Consider the following 19,321-nt stretch of genomic DNA (forward strand, 5'->3'; position numbering starts at 1 on the left):
TTAGAGAGAAAGCTCAAAAGAGGGGGGAGAGAGAGAGCAAAAGAGAGGGAGAGGGAGAGATCGCAAGGGGTCGGACCGCTGTATTGCAAAAAATGGCTTTAGGACTAATATATATATATATATATATATATATATATATGTGTGTGTGTGTGTGTGCTATGGAGCCCTTTGGAATTAAGTAGATAAAAACATGTAAAAACATATGTATTTACTGTAAATATTTTACATTCCAATGTTCTGCACATTGCAGAATATGTTCTAAGTATTTCTAAATAGATATTCCTATATATATCTGTATATATCTATACCTATATATAATTATCTATATATAGGTATAGATATATATAGTACCAAAAAAACATCAGATATATGTAGAAATATGTATTTATGAATAAATGGAACATATTCTTCTATGTGAAGAACATTGGAATGTGAAATATTCACACTTATGTTGAGTTAGCTCCACTGAGAATATGCGATCGGGTTTGCGTGCGAGTAGAGTGTTTAGGTGTTTTTTCCCCTTTTTTTGCTCCATTGACTTCTTTGGGGGAATATGTTATCGAGCGTGTGATAATCTAAGTTCAACTTTTTGCGTGTGACGGAACAGCATGCGAGCGAAGACAGTAAACTTTAAAATATGAGCACAACCCGATGTACGCAAAAAGCTTAGTTCTAGTGGAGTTAATGCTCTAGCAGGGGAATTAAATATCGCACCACTTGTAATCTGGCCCTAGAGCATTTTCTTTTTTTTACAATTAGTTTTCTAGTAAACAATATATCATATAAGAAATGTATATGCTGTCTTTTTTCTTTCTTTCTTTTTTTTTCTTATTAAAATATTGCATTTGAGTCTGTTTCTATTACTGACATTAGTTTATTGGCTCCTGTACCAGTTAAACACCTGGATGGTGTAAGCAGCCCTCTCCCAGCACCATTTCATTATTAACCTATCATTTGTATTCTACGCAAGCTTAACAATATAGTTTTAACAAAAAATATTCAGCTTATTTTAAAAGTTGGTTTGTCCAGTAATGATTTTGTATTGTTCTGTCCCTTTCGGCAAATCTATAATAAATTGTATTTTTTAGTCTATCAATATAACTGAAACCCAGTTAATGGCCTTAAACTTTTACCATGTTTAGAAAAGTCAGATCAAAACTTGCATCATTGAAAGACGTGACTATTCCATTGTTTTTATCATAATGGACTATATTTTATTATAAGTTGGTTTAAAAAAACAAAGAACTGAGCTAAAATAAACTCACAGTTGGACATTTCTCCTGTATTACAAACGACAATCTGTTTGTCAAATCTACCCTCTAAAAATAATATTATCAAATATAATTTGTGAGACGAAAAGTGATAAATTGAGGACAATAAGTGTTCATCTAATTCTGGTATTTGGCTTGACTATCTGCCACTGTAGTACTAGAATTTTAGCTCACAATAAGTATTTCTTTTGCAGTAAAACTGCAGGTCACAGACACAATGGTATATGTTGATTTAAAACTAATAGCAGTATGATAGTAATTGCAAGCATTACAAAACCCTAAAAGGTACAGTTTGAATACAGTCCTATAATACTATAGCTTACCCCAATTCATTTAATAGCCACAAATGTCTAGACTAGTTTTCAGCCTAAAATATGTGCAACATATAGCAAATTAATTCAGTATAGAATAAGAAAAGTCTACTGGATTTGACAAGTAGAGAAACTAATACACAGGCAGGCAACCCAGTCAAAACTGCTCCATTGAAAAGAGGTTGGTTTTAAAATTAATTTAAAATTTTTAGAAACGTTCCTGAATAAAACTATTATTTTTTTCCTGCTTGTAGAGGTTTGTCCATGTCTACCAACAGAGCTGTGAGAGTTATTTTTTGGCATTTGAAATAGCTTATTTTGCCTTTGATATCCCCTATCTATACTGAAAGCTTTGACACTAAAAGGGGCATTCAACCCCAAATTTTTATTTCATGATTCAGATAGAGAATGCAATTTTAATCAACATTCCAATTTACTGCTATTATCTATTTTGCTTCATTCTTTAGATATCCTTTGTTGAATAAATAGCAATGCACAAAGGTGAGCCAATCACACGAGGCATCTATGTGAAGCCACCAATGAGCAGCTACTGAGCCTATCTAGATATGCTTTTCAGCAAAGGATATCAAGAGAATGAAGCAAATAAGATAATAGGAGTAAATTAGAAAGTTGTTTAAAATTGCATGCTCTTTCTTAATCACGGAAGAAAAAATTTGGGTTTCATGTCCCTTTAAGTATAGGTTTTAGAAGAGCTGTATAAACATAGCCAGCAGAAGAAATTACACTCCCAGTGGGGTTTGGGAGAGATAAGTAATAAAATGTTAATTTTCAATAGTTCTATGTATTGGGATTTGGTATACAAACAGAGATAATATAAAGGAACGTGTGTGTACAGAAAGTGATGATTAAAGTAAATGTAAATTTAAATGAATAAGTGCCCCTGTTTTTTTTTTTTAAATACTATTAAAAATAGGGGCACTTTCATTCATTAAAATTTACAATGAAGCGTTTTTTGTTTTTTTAAATACTTACATTTTTCTTTAGGAAAACCAGACCGTGGATCCTCCACTCGCAGCTCCTCTGCACTTAGCACCGCAATGGCGAAACCGACTTCCTCCAATCGTTGCGGGCACCCCAAGGCGTCCAGCTCGTGAGGCCACACAACGATTGGAGGAAGCCGGTTTTGTCATTGATATGCTAAGTACAGCAGGAGAAGTGGGCGAAGGATCGCCGGTCTGGTTTACCTAAAGAAAAAGGTAAGTATTTTTAAAAAAACCTCTTCAATGTAAATTTTAATGAATGAAAGTGCCCCTGTTTATAATAGTATTTTTAAAAAATGGACACTTATTCATTTACATTTATATTCACTTTAAGGACAACTTTTTTTTGTCTATGTTAAAGCCCTCCTAACACCTGAGACCTCATATCTTTGAGCCCTTATAACTTTTTTTGCAATATTTGTTTAAAATATTTTTATTAAATGTAGTGTTATTATGAGTATAACTGTTCTTTGTAATGTATTTTTATGTGTTTTGTGTCACTTTTTTGTTTTGCTAAACAGTTATCCAGAGTCCATACAATCACTCATTGATCTGTATGGTTTGTACTGTGCACTTGCCTGCCAGTTAATCATGTTAATAAACAAAACATATATAGGGGTCGATTTATGAAACTGCGGCACCCCTATCCGCCGCAGCTCTCCTCTGGCAGGCTGAATTCGGCTGCCGGAATTCAGCATTGCACATGAGCGCTATTTTGCGCTCGCATACAATCCCACCCCCTGCCCGCGCACAGCCATTTACGCACAGGCAGGAGCTGTCAATCTCCCTGGTCGGACGAGACCGGGAGATTGAAATTTGCCACGTATGATGACCGCCGCTTGTTAAATACGGGCTGCAGGTTCTCTTGAGAGGGGTTTGATAAATCGACCCCATTGCATTTAAAACTCCTTGTTCTGAGAGGTATAAATAGGTGCTATATCTCTGAGTTAGAAATACAATAATACGTTTAGAAAGGCAAAAATATTCTTTTTTTTTTTTGGTTTGTTAGTTTGTGCATTTAAATAGTAGGTTGGGCTTTATAGCCCTAGAATACCTATTAAATGTGATGTCAATTTAACAGCTTTAATGTACTATTTTCATGCCAAAAAAAATATACATCATAAAAATTCCACAAGAGGTTTATTCTTTATCAAAGTTGGAATTCTCACACATAAATCTTGGTGTTTGAGTGTGCCTGTGTTTATGTGTGTGTGTGTGTGTGTGTGTGTGTGTGTCTGTGTTATGTGTGTGTATGTTTGTGTGTGTGTGTCTGTGTTTATGTGTCTTTGTGTGTGTGTTTGTCTCTGTGTTTTTGTGTTTGTGTGTGTTTGTGTGAGTGCATGTGTGTTTCTGTGTGAGTGTGTGTTTGTGCGTGTTTCTGTATGTGTGTGTGTTTGTGTGTGTGTGTAAAATTATGCATGTGTATGTGTCTGTGTGTGAATATTCAAAATGAATATTGTGAAATACAATTATTTGCCTAGTAATAAGCAAAACGTAAATACAAACAGTTATGTACTTGACAGACTTCTTCTTTAATCCCCATAGCCAACAGCAGTTGCATTTGGAGAGCTGCATACAAAACCATCTGTTATGACATAATTTTATTCTCCTCATAAAATACAACTAAACACAAAAGAGGACAAAGGGAAACTTTATAAACATTTGCATCACTAGATTGCACACACAACTCCTTGCCTACCAAACATTTTTGCATGACAAACATGAATGGCAAGCTGTGTGGAAAATCGCATACTAGAGCTGGTACGTAATAAGTCATGTGTTCTCAAAGATATATACTATAATCCACAGAGTAACAATAAAAGTACTACCCCAAAGTTGCCCTGCTGCTAATAGGATTTACCATGCCATTTATAGGTCAGATACTTTCAGATAATATAACTTGGCAATGAGCAAAGATACGACAGGAAGCTCTTGGGCAACCATATAAAATGTCCGCTATGACACTGGACTAGTCTGAGGGACAAATGTCTATTTGACCAGTCCTTCCTTTTTATCAGACTGTATTATTAAAAGGACATAAACACTTTGGGCCAGATTGTGAGTGGAGCGCTATTTAGCACTTTCGCTAGAGCATTAACTGCGTTAGAAGTAAACTTGAATTACTGGTATTACAAGTTGAAAGTAAAAATGTATTGCACTCCCACTAACCCGATGCACGCAAAAAGCTGAAATTAGAATTGTGTGCGCAATTAAATATTCCCCCATAGAAGCCAATGGAGAAAAAAAGGTGGGAAAAAAACACCCACTCGCACGCAAACCTGATCGCATATTTTTATGTGCGCTAACCTGACATGAAAATATGTATATTTCATATTCCAAGGTTCTGCACATAGCAGAATATGTTCTATTTATCCATAAATAAATATTTCTACAAATATATGATGGTATTTTGGTACTATATATATATATATATATATATATATATATATATATATATATATATATATATATATATATATATATATATATATATATATATATAGGTATAGATACATATATGAAAATATAAAAACATAAATAGATCTGTGTACATATATAGACATATATAAATTTGCCTACCTTTTTTTTCTAACACATGAGACCTCATATCTTTGAGCCCTTATAACTGTTTTGTGCAATATTTTTTTTAATTATTTTTATTACATGGTGTTATTATGAGTGTAACTGTACATTGTAATGCTTTTTTTATTTGTTTCGCGAAACAGTTAAACACAGCTCTGAGAATGCACTAACCTGACGTGCGTTGAATTACGCTCAAGAAATCATGCTTATTTTTAACTTGTAATACCAGAGGCAAAATTCATCCATCCCACCGTTTGCAGGAGCCTATCTGAACTTGTTACTGAAATAGCCTCAGCTGATCCCCATATACCTACTATTAAACAACAGAAAGTGTTTGTCTACACACAACTCATTCCTAAAGACAAAGATCAAAGGTTTATTCTAAGATGCTACACTCAATCTCTTTTGCTAATCCCAGAATAGGTGATACAACCTCAAAAAAACACCTAAAATTTAAAAATGAGAAGGAGGATTTGGGATAGCGCTAAACAGCTAAGAGATATGGGACTATGATGTGTCTATATAAGCATATGCGTTTAAATAAAAAGAATATGTCGATGATGTTATAAGTTTAAAATGGGTGTATACTAGTGTATTAATCAAACATGTATTATACAGTAATTATTTCTAGATGTAAAGGGTTAAATAACCTTTATAAAGGTCTCAACGAACAATATAGGTTTTATCTCTAGGGCACTATGACCCAGTAAGAGGGCGTAGTATTTTACCTTGTAGCAAATAACAACTTCAAAATATCTATCAGATAATAACTTATAGTAGTAAAAAATGTATTTAATATAAATTATTCACAGCATTGCATAAATCTAACATAAAATAGTCTCATATAAAATAGTCTAGAATAAACTAAGAAGATAAAAATCAATTCATTACATTAAAATCTAATCTTTTTTTGATGCTGGCATCTAAAGAAATAAACAATATAACTTGATATGTAATGTTGATCAACCATACATATTGACAAATTGTAACAAACTACACATGATACATTTGTGTTTATAACTGTAGCGGTAATCACCAGTCCCAGATTTTGTTAAGGGTTCCACTATATATCCTTAGATGTGTTAAGTTTGACTAACGTCATAATGTTTTTTCCGTACAACCTTATTCAAGTGTCCGCTTCCAGGATCCGTTTTCCAATTATTGAAACAAGTCAGTCTGTGATTTTACAGAAACAGCAACTGTTTCGGAGTATCCGTCCTGTCTGGATGTAGTTCCGGTTTACAATGTTGGTAGTAATCCAAAGTGTAGCACCAGTGTACTACGATATCAAACAGCTTTTATCGTTCCAGACTGTATCAAGATAGTCAGTGACAGTGATTGAATTATATTACCAGATCATGGGACAGGGATTATAAATATGGAGTCTATTCCTACTTTAGGATATAGCTCGATGTACCTGCCATACCGATATGTAAAATCAATCTCACCAGCTGGAGGTTATAAGAGTGTGGGTGTTCAAAGCAAGCTAATCTCTACGCATTTCAGCCGCCAGGGGCCTTTATCAAGATCTTGATAAAGGCCCCTGGTGGCTGAAACGCGTAGAGATTTGAATCTTCTTAGTTTATTCTAGACTATTTTATATGAGACTATTTTATGTTAGATTTATGCAAAGCTGTGAATAATTTATATTAAATACATTTTTTACTACTATAAGTTATTATCTGATAGATATTTTGAAGTTGTTATTTGCTACGAGATAAAATACTACGCCCTCTTACTGGGTCATAGTGCCCTAGAGATAAAACCAATATTGTTTGTTGAGACCTTTATAAAGGTTATTTAACCCATTACATCTAGAAATAATTACTGTATAATACATATTTGATTAATACACTAGTATACACCCATTTTGAACTTATAACATCATCGACATATTCTTTTTATTTAAACGCATATGCTTATATAGACACATCATAGTCCCATATCTCTTAGCTGTTTAGCGCTATCCCAAATCCTCCTTCGCATTCCTAAGGACAGTCTGCTAATTAGTTGATAAGGACTTCCACAGATGTATTAAAGTGACAGTGTAACTTAAATTTTCTCCCTTTTAATTTATTCCCAATTATCCATTTTACTTGCTGGAGTGTGTTAAATTGTTTACAAATAGCCAATTTATGTTTATTTCAGCATTTGAGATAGCAAACTTTGATTGTGGTATCCCTACCTACTAAGGGCTAGATTACTAGTGGAGCGCTAAATTATTAACCAGCCATTACAAGTGGCTGGTTAATGCTATCACAACCTTGCAGAAGCAATTAGCACTCTGAAAATTAACCAGAGAGTAGATCTCTGGTTAATTTTCTAAAAGTGCCCCGAATGCCCTCAAAATAGAGGGCATTGTAGTTTTTTTATTAAAAAAAAATCTAGCATTTTTTTTAAAATAAAATAAACTGCACTAGGCAGTTTTGGGGCTTTAAAGTTAGTGGGAGTAGGGTGTTAGAAAAAAAATGGCACTGAAAGTGCCTTTACATTGCGGTCTGTGGGAACTGTGTGTTCCCATAGACCACAATTTAAATATATATAAATATATGATTATATACATACAGGTATATATGTATGTGTTAATATGTGTATATACACATATTAACACATACATATATATGTTTATATTGATACAGATATATATATTTAAAAATGCTGCCTATCACTACGCTACATACCGCCTTCGCTGCACGAGGTTCTGATGCCGTCTGTGATGGCATCAGTACAAGACTCCCATAGGAGCCTATGCAAGCACGTTCTCGTGAGCACAATGCTTCCAAGCAATGTGAACACAAGCTTGTGTTCACATTGCGATTAACTTGAATAACTTGTTATACCAGCGCACATTATCGTGCACTCACTGGTATTACAAAGTGGAGCGCTAATATTAGCGCTCCCCTTGTAAGCAGTCCCTAAAAGTTTAGAAAAACTGTGTAAGCATAGCCAACAGAAGAATTCATTCACAATGGGGGTTAGGAGAGATAAGTGATTAGATGTTTATTTTCAATTGTTCTCTCTAAGGGCTCGATGATCTAAGGGTCTCTGGGCTGGTGAGATTATTAAAGAATCTATATCCCTGGTGAAATGATCTAAAGCCACTTTTTACAGGTGTCTCGCTAAGGGGCGTTTACTGCATTTTCGCATGGGGAGGAGATACATTCATTACAAAAGTGCATAATAAAATTTGTATATTAAAAATTTAAAAAAAACAAATAATTGAACAATTCACACAAAATATGCAGGAAAAAAATGTTTTGATAAAGTACATCAAAAATTACACAGGAAGAAATCATATTAAATATGGACAGCATATATCATAATTTAAGTACACTGAGTGTGCAATGAAAAGGTAGAAATTCGTACTTAGAAATACAAAAATACAAAGCATAATTGTTGTTTTTTCGTAATGGGCTTTCCATGGGTGTGTAAGAAATTGTCTCTAATCACAGTGTAAAGATTTTCTCACTGCAGATCTCACAGTTTTTTTCTCGCAAATGAAAAGCTAGCGAGCTTTTCTCAAAACACTCAAAATACTTACAACTCTAATAGACAAACACATGCATACAAAATCATAGACGATTGTACAACGCTATACGCAGAAAGCAGCATAATGTGATTTATATTGGTTGCAGGATTTAATTTTTAAAGTGCGCCCCCTGCTCACTGCTAACTTCTCTCCACAGAGTGAAGTGTGTCCCTTTCCAAAGAGCTCCATTACTTTCAACACACATTAAAGGGACAGTCTAGGCCAAAATAAATTTTCATGATTCAGATAGAGCATGTCATTTTAAACAATTTTCCAATTTACTTTTATCACCAATTTTGCTTTGTTCTCTTGGTATTCTTAGTTGCAAGCTTAACCTAGGAGGTTCATATGCTAATTTTTAGACCTTAAAGGCCACCTCTTTTCAGAATGCATTTTAACAGTTTTTCACCACTAGAGGGGTTAAGTTCACGTATTTCATATAGATAACACTGTGCTCGTGCACGTGAAGTTATCTGGGAGCAGGCACTGATTGGCTAGACTGCAAGTCTGTCAAAAGAACTGAAATAAAGGGGCAGTTTGCAGAGGCTTAGATACAAGATAATCACAGAGGTTAAAAGTATATTATTATAACTGTGTTGGTTATGCAAAACTGGGGAATGGGTAATAAATGGATTATCTATCTTTTAAAACAATTAAAATTCTGATGTAGACTGTCTCTGTTTCTCTGTCTCTGTTTCTTTTAATTGTATGAACACACCTCACAAGCAAAGCCAAAAATAAAAAAGAATACAAAATTCAATTCAATAATGTCTTTTTTCAAATACAGCAAAGAAGAATTTAATGTCAATTATAACTGATTACCTCATAAGTGAAAATAGTTCCCCTTTTACATAACATGCTCTTTAGAGATTGAATATTTATGCCAAAAGTAGATAGGTAGATACGTAAATAGTTAGATTATATGATAGATAAACAGACAGACAGATAGATAGATAGATAGATAGATAGATAGATAGATAGATAGATAGATAGATAGATGATAGATAAATAGGTTATTTTTTAGATGTTAAAAGGAATGCTTTGCACACTTTTTTTATTGTGTGATAAATTGTGTCATTTTTTTGTCTTTAATCAAATGCATTTTTGGAAAATGTGTGACCTTCTAAAAAATAAACAGCCTGTGAATTCTGGGTGAAAGACTTTGGTCAGTTTTAGGGGAAATTATTTTAGGTGCGAGGGTATCGCCCTTCTGTTTTCTAATTCAACATACTGGTATATATGGTTTACTTGTATAGTGCTTATTTCTTAGCATATGTAATTAAAGGGCCACTAAACACAATAAAATAGCATAATCTGTAAATGTATGATAAAAACACAATACAAAAGCGTTTAGTTTAAATTTTAAATGAGTAGTAGATTTATTTTTGACAAATGTTAAAGTTATTTAAATTTTCTCTCCCACTGCATTATGCGACAGGTGCTGGTCCCTCAGAAAGTGTGAATGTAAAAAAGATTGTGCACATTTAATTAATGGAGGTGAATTGGAAATGTGTTTAAAATTGGGTGCTTAATCTGAATAATGAAAGTTAAATTTTGACTTGAGTAAAGAGACAAATAATCTTTTATGATTCAGAAAGAGCATGAAGTTTTAAGACACTTTCCAATTTACTTCCACTATCAAATTTTGCAGTCTTTTTATATTCAAACATTCTGGGAAACAAGATCCTGCTGAGCATGTGCACAAGCTCACAGGATATACATACTAGTCTGTGATTGGCTGATGTCTGTCACATGATACAGGGAGCCAGAAAATTGGAGAAAAATGTGCTTTGTCAGAAAAAAATCTACTGCTTATTTGAAATTCAGAGTGGGTGTAATTGCCTTGTCTTTTTATTGGTGGTATACAATATTGGTATAGTGGTCCTGTTAGGGTTTTTTTTTGTGCATTTTAAGGTTTAATTTCTAAACTGAGCTATTTTATGAACTGCACTGCACTGTTTTTCAGTTCATGTTCCTGTATCTTTTAGTATTCCTGTATCAATAAAATGTGTAGAAATTATGTAAATTGCATATATCTAACATCATCCACCTCACTTTAAAGGGACAATAAACCCAACATTTTTCTTTCATTATTCAGATAGAGAATATAATTTTAAACAACATTCCAATTTACTTCTATTATCTTATTTACTTCATTGTTTAGATATCCTTGGTTAACAAAATAGCAATGCACATGGGTGAGCCAATCACACGAGGCAAATATGTGCAGCCACCAATCAGAAGTTTCTGAGGCTATCTAGATATGCTTTTCAGGAAAGAATATCAAGAGAATGAAGCAAATTAGATAATAGAAGTAAATTAGAAAGCTATTTAAAATGGAATTCTCTATCTGATCCATGAAAGAAAAAATGTGGGTTTAATGTCCCTTTAATGTATGTATACTATATTGAGTATTAACTTCTTGTCATTGGATACATAAAGAAATGTTGAAAATGGCTATTGTACTTTTTAAAGCTGTGGCTCTCCAGAGACAGTGTTGTCTAAAGCTGACTTTGCCTAACAGTGCGTATCCTTAGTCATGTGATCACGTCAGAGACTGGAAAGAACCCATTGACCAATCTATAGCACAGTGGTATTTGATTTGCTTTTAACTCATCTGCTACCAAAATGGAATGAAACACATAGAAACTGAATTACCAACATGAGATATTGGGAAGAGACTCCTGAATATCAGTGGCAATATTTATTTCCGTATCAAACCTATTATAGGCTGTGAATTCTCAACCAAATGAAACCAAACTATAGCTTTAAAAAGATTATCTCATGGTGTACAAAATAAATACAAAATAAAACTAATGCACAAATCCTCCTTGCACGTATCTTGCCAGAGGGTACATTTCCATTGCTATCCTTCTCTTGCAAAATTGAAGGCACTGGATTATTTGGAATAAAGTTTGGGAAACAGTACATTACACAGCATTACAATGAGTGTGTGTAATGGTAAATGCTAATTATAGCAAATGGGGGGGTTTTGAGCTCAATGTGCACGATTCTGCATGCTGAAAAAGTATTTTATTTCTGAAACACGGCAGTGTTGTTATATTTGTGATATTCTCATGGAAAAAAACTTCAGTGTCAGAGTGGTACTATTCTCTCATGAGCCAGATCCTGCTACATAAGTGCACATCAATGACTCCTAACCTCGGGCTGTTGCAGTAGATTTAAAAAAATATCCCATCAGGTTTTTTTTGTTTTGTTTTTTTCAACGATTTATTGGTCAGTCTGGTTGAAATTAAGTTACTTAGACTCTGATGCTGAAAGAAAACCAGATGTCCTCTTTGCTAAGTGAGGTTTAAATACCCCCCCCCGCCCATGGAACGTGTGAACCATGAAAAACCATTGAAAAACCATGCAAAACACACTCTGTGAGATCCCAAAACACGTTTATAGTGGAATTATCTCTGTATTTAGTAAGATTGTATGATGTGGTTTACTCACGTGAGCACATAATTGACGCTGACAATGCAGTGAGGTCTGGAGGATCTGCTGTTGTGAACTATAGTGGCATAGCTCTGTACCCACACCCAGCCTCCCTGCTTGGCCAGGAAACGGTAGTATTTGGTGGTGACCTGTCCTTTCACCAGCACTGCATTTAATCAGATACATAATAACATGTATTAGTATTGATAGATAGATAGATAGATAGATAGATAGATAGATAGATAGATAGATAGATAGATAGATAGATAGATAGATAGATGATAATAGATAGACAGATAGATAGATAGATAGATAGATAGATAGATAGATAGATGATAGATAGATAGATAGATAGATTATAGATAGATTAATAGATAGATAGATAGATAGATAGATAGATAGATGATAGATGATAGCTAGAGATAGACAGACAGGTAGGTAGCCAGATAGACAGACAGACAGATAGATAGATAGATAGATAGATAGATAGATAGATAGATAGATAGATAGATATAGATTGGTTTTACAAGAAATTAATACTACATTATATAAAACCTTAACCTTTTAAATCTATCCGTTAGTGTTTGGATAGATTAGTGGAATTCTAATGCAGCCAAAAAAACTACTTTTGTGAAGATTTTAATACAGATGGTGTACATCCAATAATAATGTTATCAGTAAAAATAGTAACATTTTATTCGGTTACATTACACTTCTGTTTATCTATAAAGCAAATCCAAAACTAAGTCATAGTCTGTTTTTAATTTCATTAAAACAATTATCTGAGTGCATTTCATTTAGTTTAAAATAAATAATTACCTATCATCTTATTAATTCTAAACCATTTAAATGTAGATTGAACCATCATTAATCAAATTGTTACATCAGTTTGAAAACAAGTAAATTCTTTGTAGAGATAAGTGAGCATAAGTCTAAGACTAGAGCACGAGATCTGACACAGTGCTAATCACACAGATTAGTTAAGGGTGGAATTAGTGGTACAATACACTTACACAAGTGGTGGGCACATCGCAGGTGGAAAGTGTCACAACCGTGGACATGGTGATACAAGGTTTTTTCTATCAGATCTTGAGGTTCATATCCTGTTAATTCAGCCACCCTGTGAAAAAAAAGGTTTCTTTCTTAAAGGGACAGTCAAGTCCAAAAAAAACTTTCATGTTTCAAATAGGGCATTTAATTTTAAACAACTTTCCAATTTACTTTTATCACCAATTGTGCTTTGTTCTCTTTGTAATTCTTAGTTGAAAGCTAAACATAGGAAGGCTCATATGATAATTTCTAAGTCCTTTAAATCTGCCTCTTATCACATCATGCTTTAATATTTGCTTTTCACAACAGGGGAGTGCTAGTTCATGTGAGCCATATAGATAACATTGAGATCGCCTGTGGCTTCTGGCAGGCAGACACTGCACTAATTGGCTAAAATAAAAGTCAATAGATGATAAATAAAAAGTCATGTGATCAGGGGGCTGTCAGAAGAGGCTTAGATACAAGGTAATCACAGAGGTAAAAAGTGTATTAATATAACTGTGTTAGTTAAGCAAAACTGGGGAATGGGTAATAAAGGGATTATCTATCTTTTTAAACAACAACAAATCTGGTGTTGACTGCCCCTTTAATACAAGCAGATAAAACAAACAAATAAGTTATCTAGGTCAATCACTTGAGTGGTTTGTTTACTCTTCACTGACAATCAATGGCGATTTTTCTTTGTCTTTTTTTAATATAATTTTTGACTAAAATAAAAAAAAAGTCAAAACAGTGGTAACTTTTATTTTTAAAATTGATTTCCATTAGTTTTTCTGGGAATCTTGGTTTAACTAAACCTTCCCAAAAAAATGTTTTAATTATAATATCGGGAGTGGTTTCCTATAAATCTACAAAATGTAAATTTGTTCAGCAAAAATATTTGGTAACTGCAACAATATTCTTCACAATAAATGTTCTGTTATTTTCTAGGGTTATTCGTCCCAATTTCCAATTTACCTGGAATCAAGAAATATGAGCTTCATATCCAAACTAGCTCTGAACATGAACATATTGCTGTGAAGTTTGATTTCAGTCACTGCACTGGGTGGGAGAGAGTGGCCAACAGCCACTAATCCTACATTCTGGTAGCAGCCATCAAAGGGTGACATATCCAGACTGTACTGCCTGATCTTCAGATACCCACTGCAATGTATCACCTGAAAGACAACAAACCAACAGCAGTGACAGCTCTGTATCTGCTCACCCTCTTTCCCAGTAGAATATGCTTTTATGAGACTTAAACGTATTCAGATCACTTAGCTGTGAAATATTACAAACATTTAAATGTTATTGAAGACATTAGAAGAACAATTAGTTGTGCAAATGGCTATGTCCTCACTGGTATGCATTTAACTGGTTGTGTTTGACAAAGCATTTCAGGGATGATTATCTGATGTGGATGATTTATTAACTCACCTTATAGCCACCACAAGTCAGACCTGCGTTCCTCTTTGCCAATACACATTTCATCCTCAGGAAAAATGAGCGCTCAATTTCATATTCTGTTAAGAAAATACACCAGCCAAATGTTAGCATGATCAAGGCTATGGCCCTCAGTCCTCATATCTGCCATACCTGGCTCAGTGTCAGTGTGTAAAGGCTTTGCATGCAGAGCCGGTGCTTTACCCTGGACAAAGTGCGAATGGTAAGGCTGATGGGCTGTGAGCACTGCGGTCATCTCATCGTGATCAGCAGGGTGTATGTATTCATAAATGCTATTTCCGGTCAATTCTACCTGTAACAAGAGAGAATATATATATATATATATATATATATATATATATATATATATATATATATATATATATATATATATATATATATATATATATATATATATATATATATATATATATATATATATATATATATATATATATGGTGTATTACCAACTATTAAAAAGCGATAGCTAGACAGACAGATAGATGATAGATAGAGAGATAGATAGATAGATAGATAGATAGATAGATTAGATAGACAGAGAGACAGACAGACAGAGAGACAGACAGACAGACAGACAGACAGACAGACAGACAGACAGATAGATAGATAGATAGATAGATAGATATAGATAGATAGATAGATAGATAGATAGATAGATAGATAGATAGATAGATAGATATATAGATGATAGATGGATAGATAGATAGATGGATAGACAGACAGATAGATAGATAGATAGATAGATAGATAGACAGACAGACAGACAGACAGACAGACAGACAGACAGACAGACAGATAGATGATAGATAGAGAGAGAGAGAGAGAGATAGATAGATAGATAGATAGATAGATAGATAGATAGATTAGATAGACAGAGAGACAGACAGACAGACAGACAGACAGACAGACAGATAGATAGATAGATAGATAGATAGATAGATGGATAGATGATAGATGGATAGATAGATAGATAGATAGACAGACAGACAGACAGACAGATAGATAGATAGATAGATAGATAGATAGATAGATAGATAGATAGATAGATAGATAGATAGATAGATAGATAGATAGATGGATAGATGATAGATGGATAGATAGATAGATAGATAGATAGATAGATAGATGGATAGATAGACAGACATATAGATAGATAGATAGATAGATAGATAGATAGATAGATAGATAGATAGATAGATAGATAGATAGATAGACACCAAGATAGATAGATAGACAGACAGACAGACAGACAGACAGACAGACAGATAGATAGATAGATAGATAGATAGATAGATAGATAGATAGATAGATAGATAGATAGATAGATGATAGATAGATAGATAGATAGATAGATAGATAGATGGATAGATGATAGATGGATAGATGATAGATATATAGATGGATAGATAGACAGACAGACAGACAGATAGATAGATAGATAGATAGATAGATAGATAGATAGATAGATAGATAGATAGATGATAGATGATAGATAGACAGACAGACAGACAGACAGACAGACAGACAGACAGACAGATAGATAGATAGATAGATAGATAGATAGATAGATTAGATAGATAGACAGGCAGAACGAACTATAGACATAATTTTCCCATCAGGTGCAACCACAAAGATAAAACCATCTAGAGTCTGGATAGGGAAAATTGAGATATAATTCTGGAATATAAATTGTACAATACATATAATTGAATCACGGATTTTTAGGATAGTAGCAAGGGCAGAAACAATATGACCCTCAGCCAACACCATGTAAAGCTGTGCATTCCTTGCTATCTTATCTGTATGTTTGCCTTTGTGGTCATACAGTGCCCCATTGACACCTGCTAGGGTGAGTAATTGTTTCAGCACAAATAATCACAATCACATACCTGTGATAAGCCGAGATGGACTGAAGCTGTTTCAGAGATATACATAATTTTCCCATCAGGTGCAACCACAAAGATAAAACCATCTAGAGTCTGGATAGGGAAAATTGAGGAAAAACAACATAAAACGAAAAATCTATTTATTTATCACAGTACTTCAATTTAAATACGATTTACATTGTGAAATAACTTTTGGTGGTCACATTTCCCATTGTCCCTGCTTTAAACATAGATAGTGTGGAATGAAATATGATTTGGCCAGGAGCGCTGCATAAATGACAACATTAACCCATTGGTTACCGTTGTAGGAAGCAACACAATTATTTTTACTCAATGCTTTGCAGCAATGTTTGGCAGTTAGTGGGTTAACATGCCTTCACTAAAATCACCTGTAAACACACAGAAGTTATCTTTCTATCCCAGCAGGGAGACAGACTCGCAGCTTCTACACTGCGCTAACCGATTTGAAACATTGTTTAGCCTCCTGCTTCAGTGGTGTAACAAGTAACAACAGGGGATTAGAAATGCATTTGCCTAAACACCACACTAAACTGACTCAATCTGAAAAAATGTTTTACTTATCCTGATTTACTCATAAGGAGCAAAGCTGGTTTTATATATAAATAGCACGCCTACTGTGTATGTATATATACTTATAGTATGAGAAAAGAAAGAGAAAAAGAAAGAAGGAAAAAAAGAAAGAAAGAAAGAAAGAAAGAAAGGGGAAAAAGGAATGAAGGAAAGAAAGAATGAAAGAAAGAAATAATGAATGAAAGAAAGAAAGAAAGAAAGAAAAGAAAGAAAGAAAGAAAGAAAGAAAGAAAGAAAGAAAGAAAGAAAGAAAGAAAGAAAGAAAGAAAGAAAGAAAGGGGAAAAAGGAATGAAGGAAAGAAAGAAAGAATGAAAGAAAGAAATAATGAATGAAAGAAAGAAAGAAAGAATGAAAGAAAAAAAGAAATAAGAAAAGAAAGAAAGAAAAAATAAAGAAAAATAAATGAAGAAAGAAAGAAAGAGAAAAAGAAAGAAAAAAACAAAGAAAGAAAAAAAGAAAGACAGAAAGAAAGAAGAAAGGGAAAAAAGAATGAAGAAAAGAAAGAAAGAAAGAAAGAAAGAAAGAAAGAAAGAAAGAAAGAAAGAAAGAAAGAAAGAAAGAAAGAAAGGGGGAAAAGGAATGAAGGAAAGAAAGAAAGAAAGAAAGAAAGAAAGAAAGAAAGAAGAAAATAAAGAAAGAGAAAAATAAAGAAAAATAAAGAAAAATAAAGGAAGAAAGAAAGAAAGAGAAAAAGAAAGAAAAAGAAGAAAGAAAGAAAGAAAGAAAAAAGAAACAATTACACAAGAAGACTACATACAATTCTATAAATGCAATAAACTGGTCCCTGTTTTCATTTATCAACTCTGTCTACATCATTCAAACAATTGAAGGGTTAAAAATGACACATGTGGCCATTAAAGGTTCACTGAAAGGTCTGCATGTATAATCATTAATAGCAGGTCGCACAGTGTCCCTTAGTACCTGTAAGAGATGAGAACCCAGCTCCCTCCCAACGTTATCCAAGGCGCTGGCTCGAGTGGAATGTCCCCAGGCTTCTCCAAGCCCTGTACAGGAAAACAATATAGGAAAGGTGAGGAGATTAGATCAGCAGAAGACCTTAGAACATCTCTCATGCATTGTAAACAGTAGCATAGCTAGTATCCCTGTACAGTGCTGTATAACAATGAGACTAGGTACAATAAACTGACTAAATGGTCTAGAATTACAACAATCTATGCATATCATTAAAATATAATATTTAATGTAAAACACATAAATAACATAAAAATTATCACGTTGCAAAGAATAAAAAGGTAACAGAAAACGTACCAACATTATGGAACGCTACATAATACACGTGTGTGTATGTGCATATGTGTGGTGTGTTAGTAAGTGTATGTGCATGTGTTTGTATGTGTGTGTGTTGTGTGTGCATGTGTGTGTGTGTGTGTGTGTGTGTATATGCATGTGTGTGTATATGTGTGGTGTGTTAGTGAGTGTGTGAGTGTATGTGCATGTGTGTGTATGTGAGTTTGTATGAGTGTGTGCGTTTGTGCATGTGTGTGGTGTGTTAGTGAGTGTGTGAGTGCATGTATGTGTATATGTGTGTGTATGTGCATGTGTGTGTATGTACATGTGTGTGGTGTGTTAGTGAGTGTGTGAGTGTATGTGCATGTGTGTGTATGTTCATGTGTGTGGTGTGTTAGTGAGTGTATGTGTGTGTGTGTGTGTGTGTGTGCGTGTGTTTGTATGTGCATGTGTGTGGTGTGTTAGTAAATGTGTGAGTGTATGTGCATGTGTGTATATATTCATGTGTGTGGTGTGTTAGTGAGTGGATGTGCATGTGTGTGTTTGTGCATGTGTGTGGTGTGTTAGTGAGTGTATGTGTGTGGTGTGTTATCGAGTGTGTAAGTGTATGTGCATGTGTGTGTATATGCATGTGTGTTGTGTGTTAGTGAGTGTATGTGCATGTGTGTGTATATGCATGTGTGTGGTGTGTTAGTGAGCGTATGTGCAAGTGTGTGGTGTGTTAGTGAGTGTGTATATGTATGTGTGAATGTGTGTGTGTGTGTGAGAGAGTGTATGTGTGTGTGCATGTGTGTTTGTGAGTATGGTGCTTGTGCATGTTTATTTGTGTGTATTTGTGTGTTAATGATCCTTCAGGTATTTTAAATTAGTATCTAAGTAAACTTCTTAATTTAAGGCAAGAAACCCTACATATCTGTTCTACTACCTTTGCTGCATTATTGACATTTTCAACACAGAGGTTGGTT

The 19,321-nt window shown here is 34.0% G+C and overlaps 1 protein-coding gene across 1 annotated transcript in view; it reads right to left on the reverse strand.

Annotated features, from left to right (window-relative positions):
* SIM1 (SIM bHLH transcription factor 1) overlaps window positions 1–19,321 on the reverse strand; it is a 108,301-nt gene that overhangs the window by 54,031 nt on the left and 34,949 nt on the right. The window contains exons 2-8 of the mRNA XM_053709106.1: window positions 18,030–18,112; window positions 16,520–16,609; window positions 14,813–14,921; window positions 14,603–14,688; window positions 14,144–14,343; window positions 13,150–13,256; window positions 12,155–12,302 (exon numbers count right to left, since the gene is read on the reverse strand). Coding sequence (XP_053565081.1) covers window positions 12,155–12,302; window positions 13,150–13,256; window positions 14,144–14,343; window positions 14,603–14,688; window positions 14,813–14,921; window positions 16,520–16,609; window positions 18,030–18,112 — 823 coding nt within the window. The remainder of the gene's footprint in view (window positions 1–12,154; window positions 12,303–13,149; window positions 13,257–14,143; window positions 14,344–14,602; window positions 14,689–14,812; window positions 14,922–16,519; window positions 16,610–18,029; window positions 18,113–19,321) is intronic.

This window comes from Bombina bombina, chromosome 4, assembly GCF_027579735.1.
Source record: "Bombina bombina isolate aBomBom1 chromosome 4, aBomBom1.pri, whole genome shotgun sequence".
In the NCBI taxonomy this organism is placed as follows: domain Eukaryota; kingdom Metazoa; phylum Chordata; class Amphibia; order Anura; family Bombinatoridae; genus Bombina; species Bombina bombina.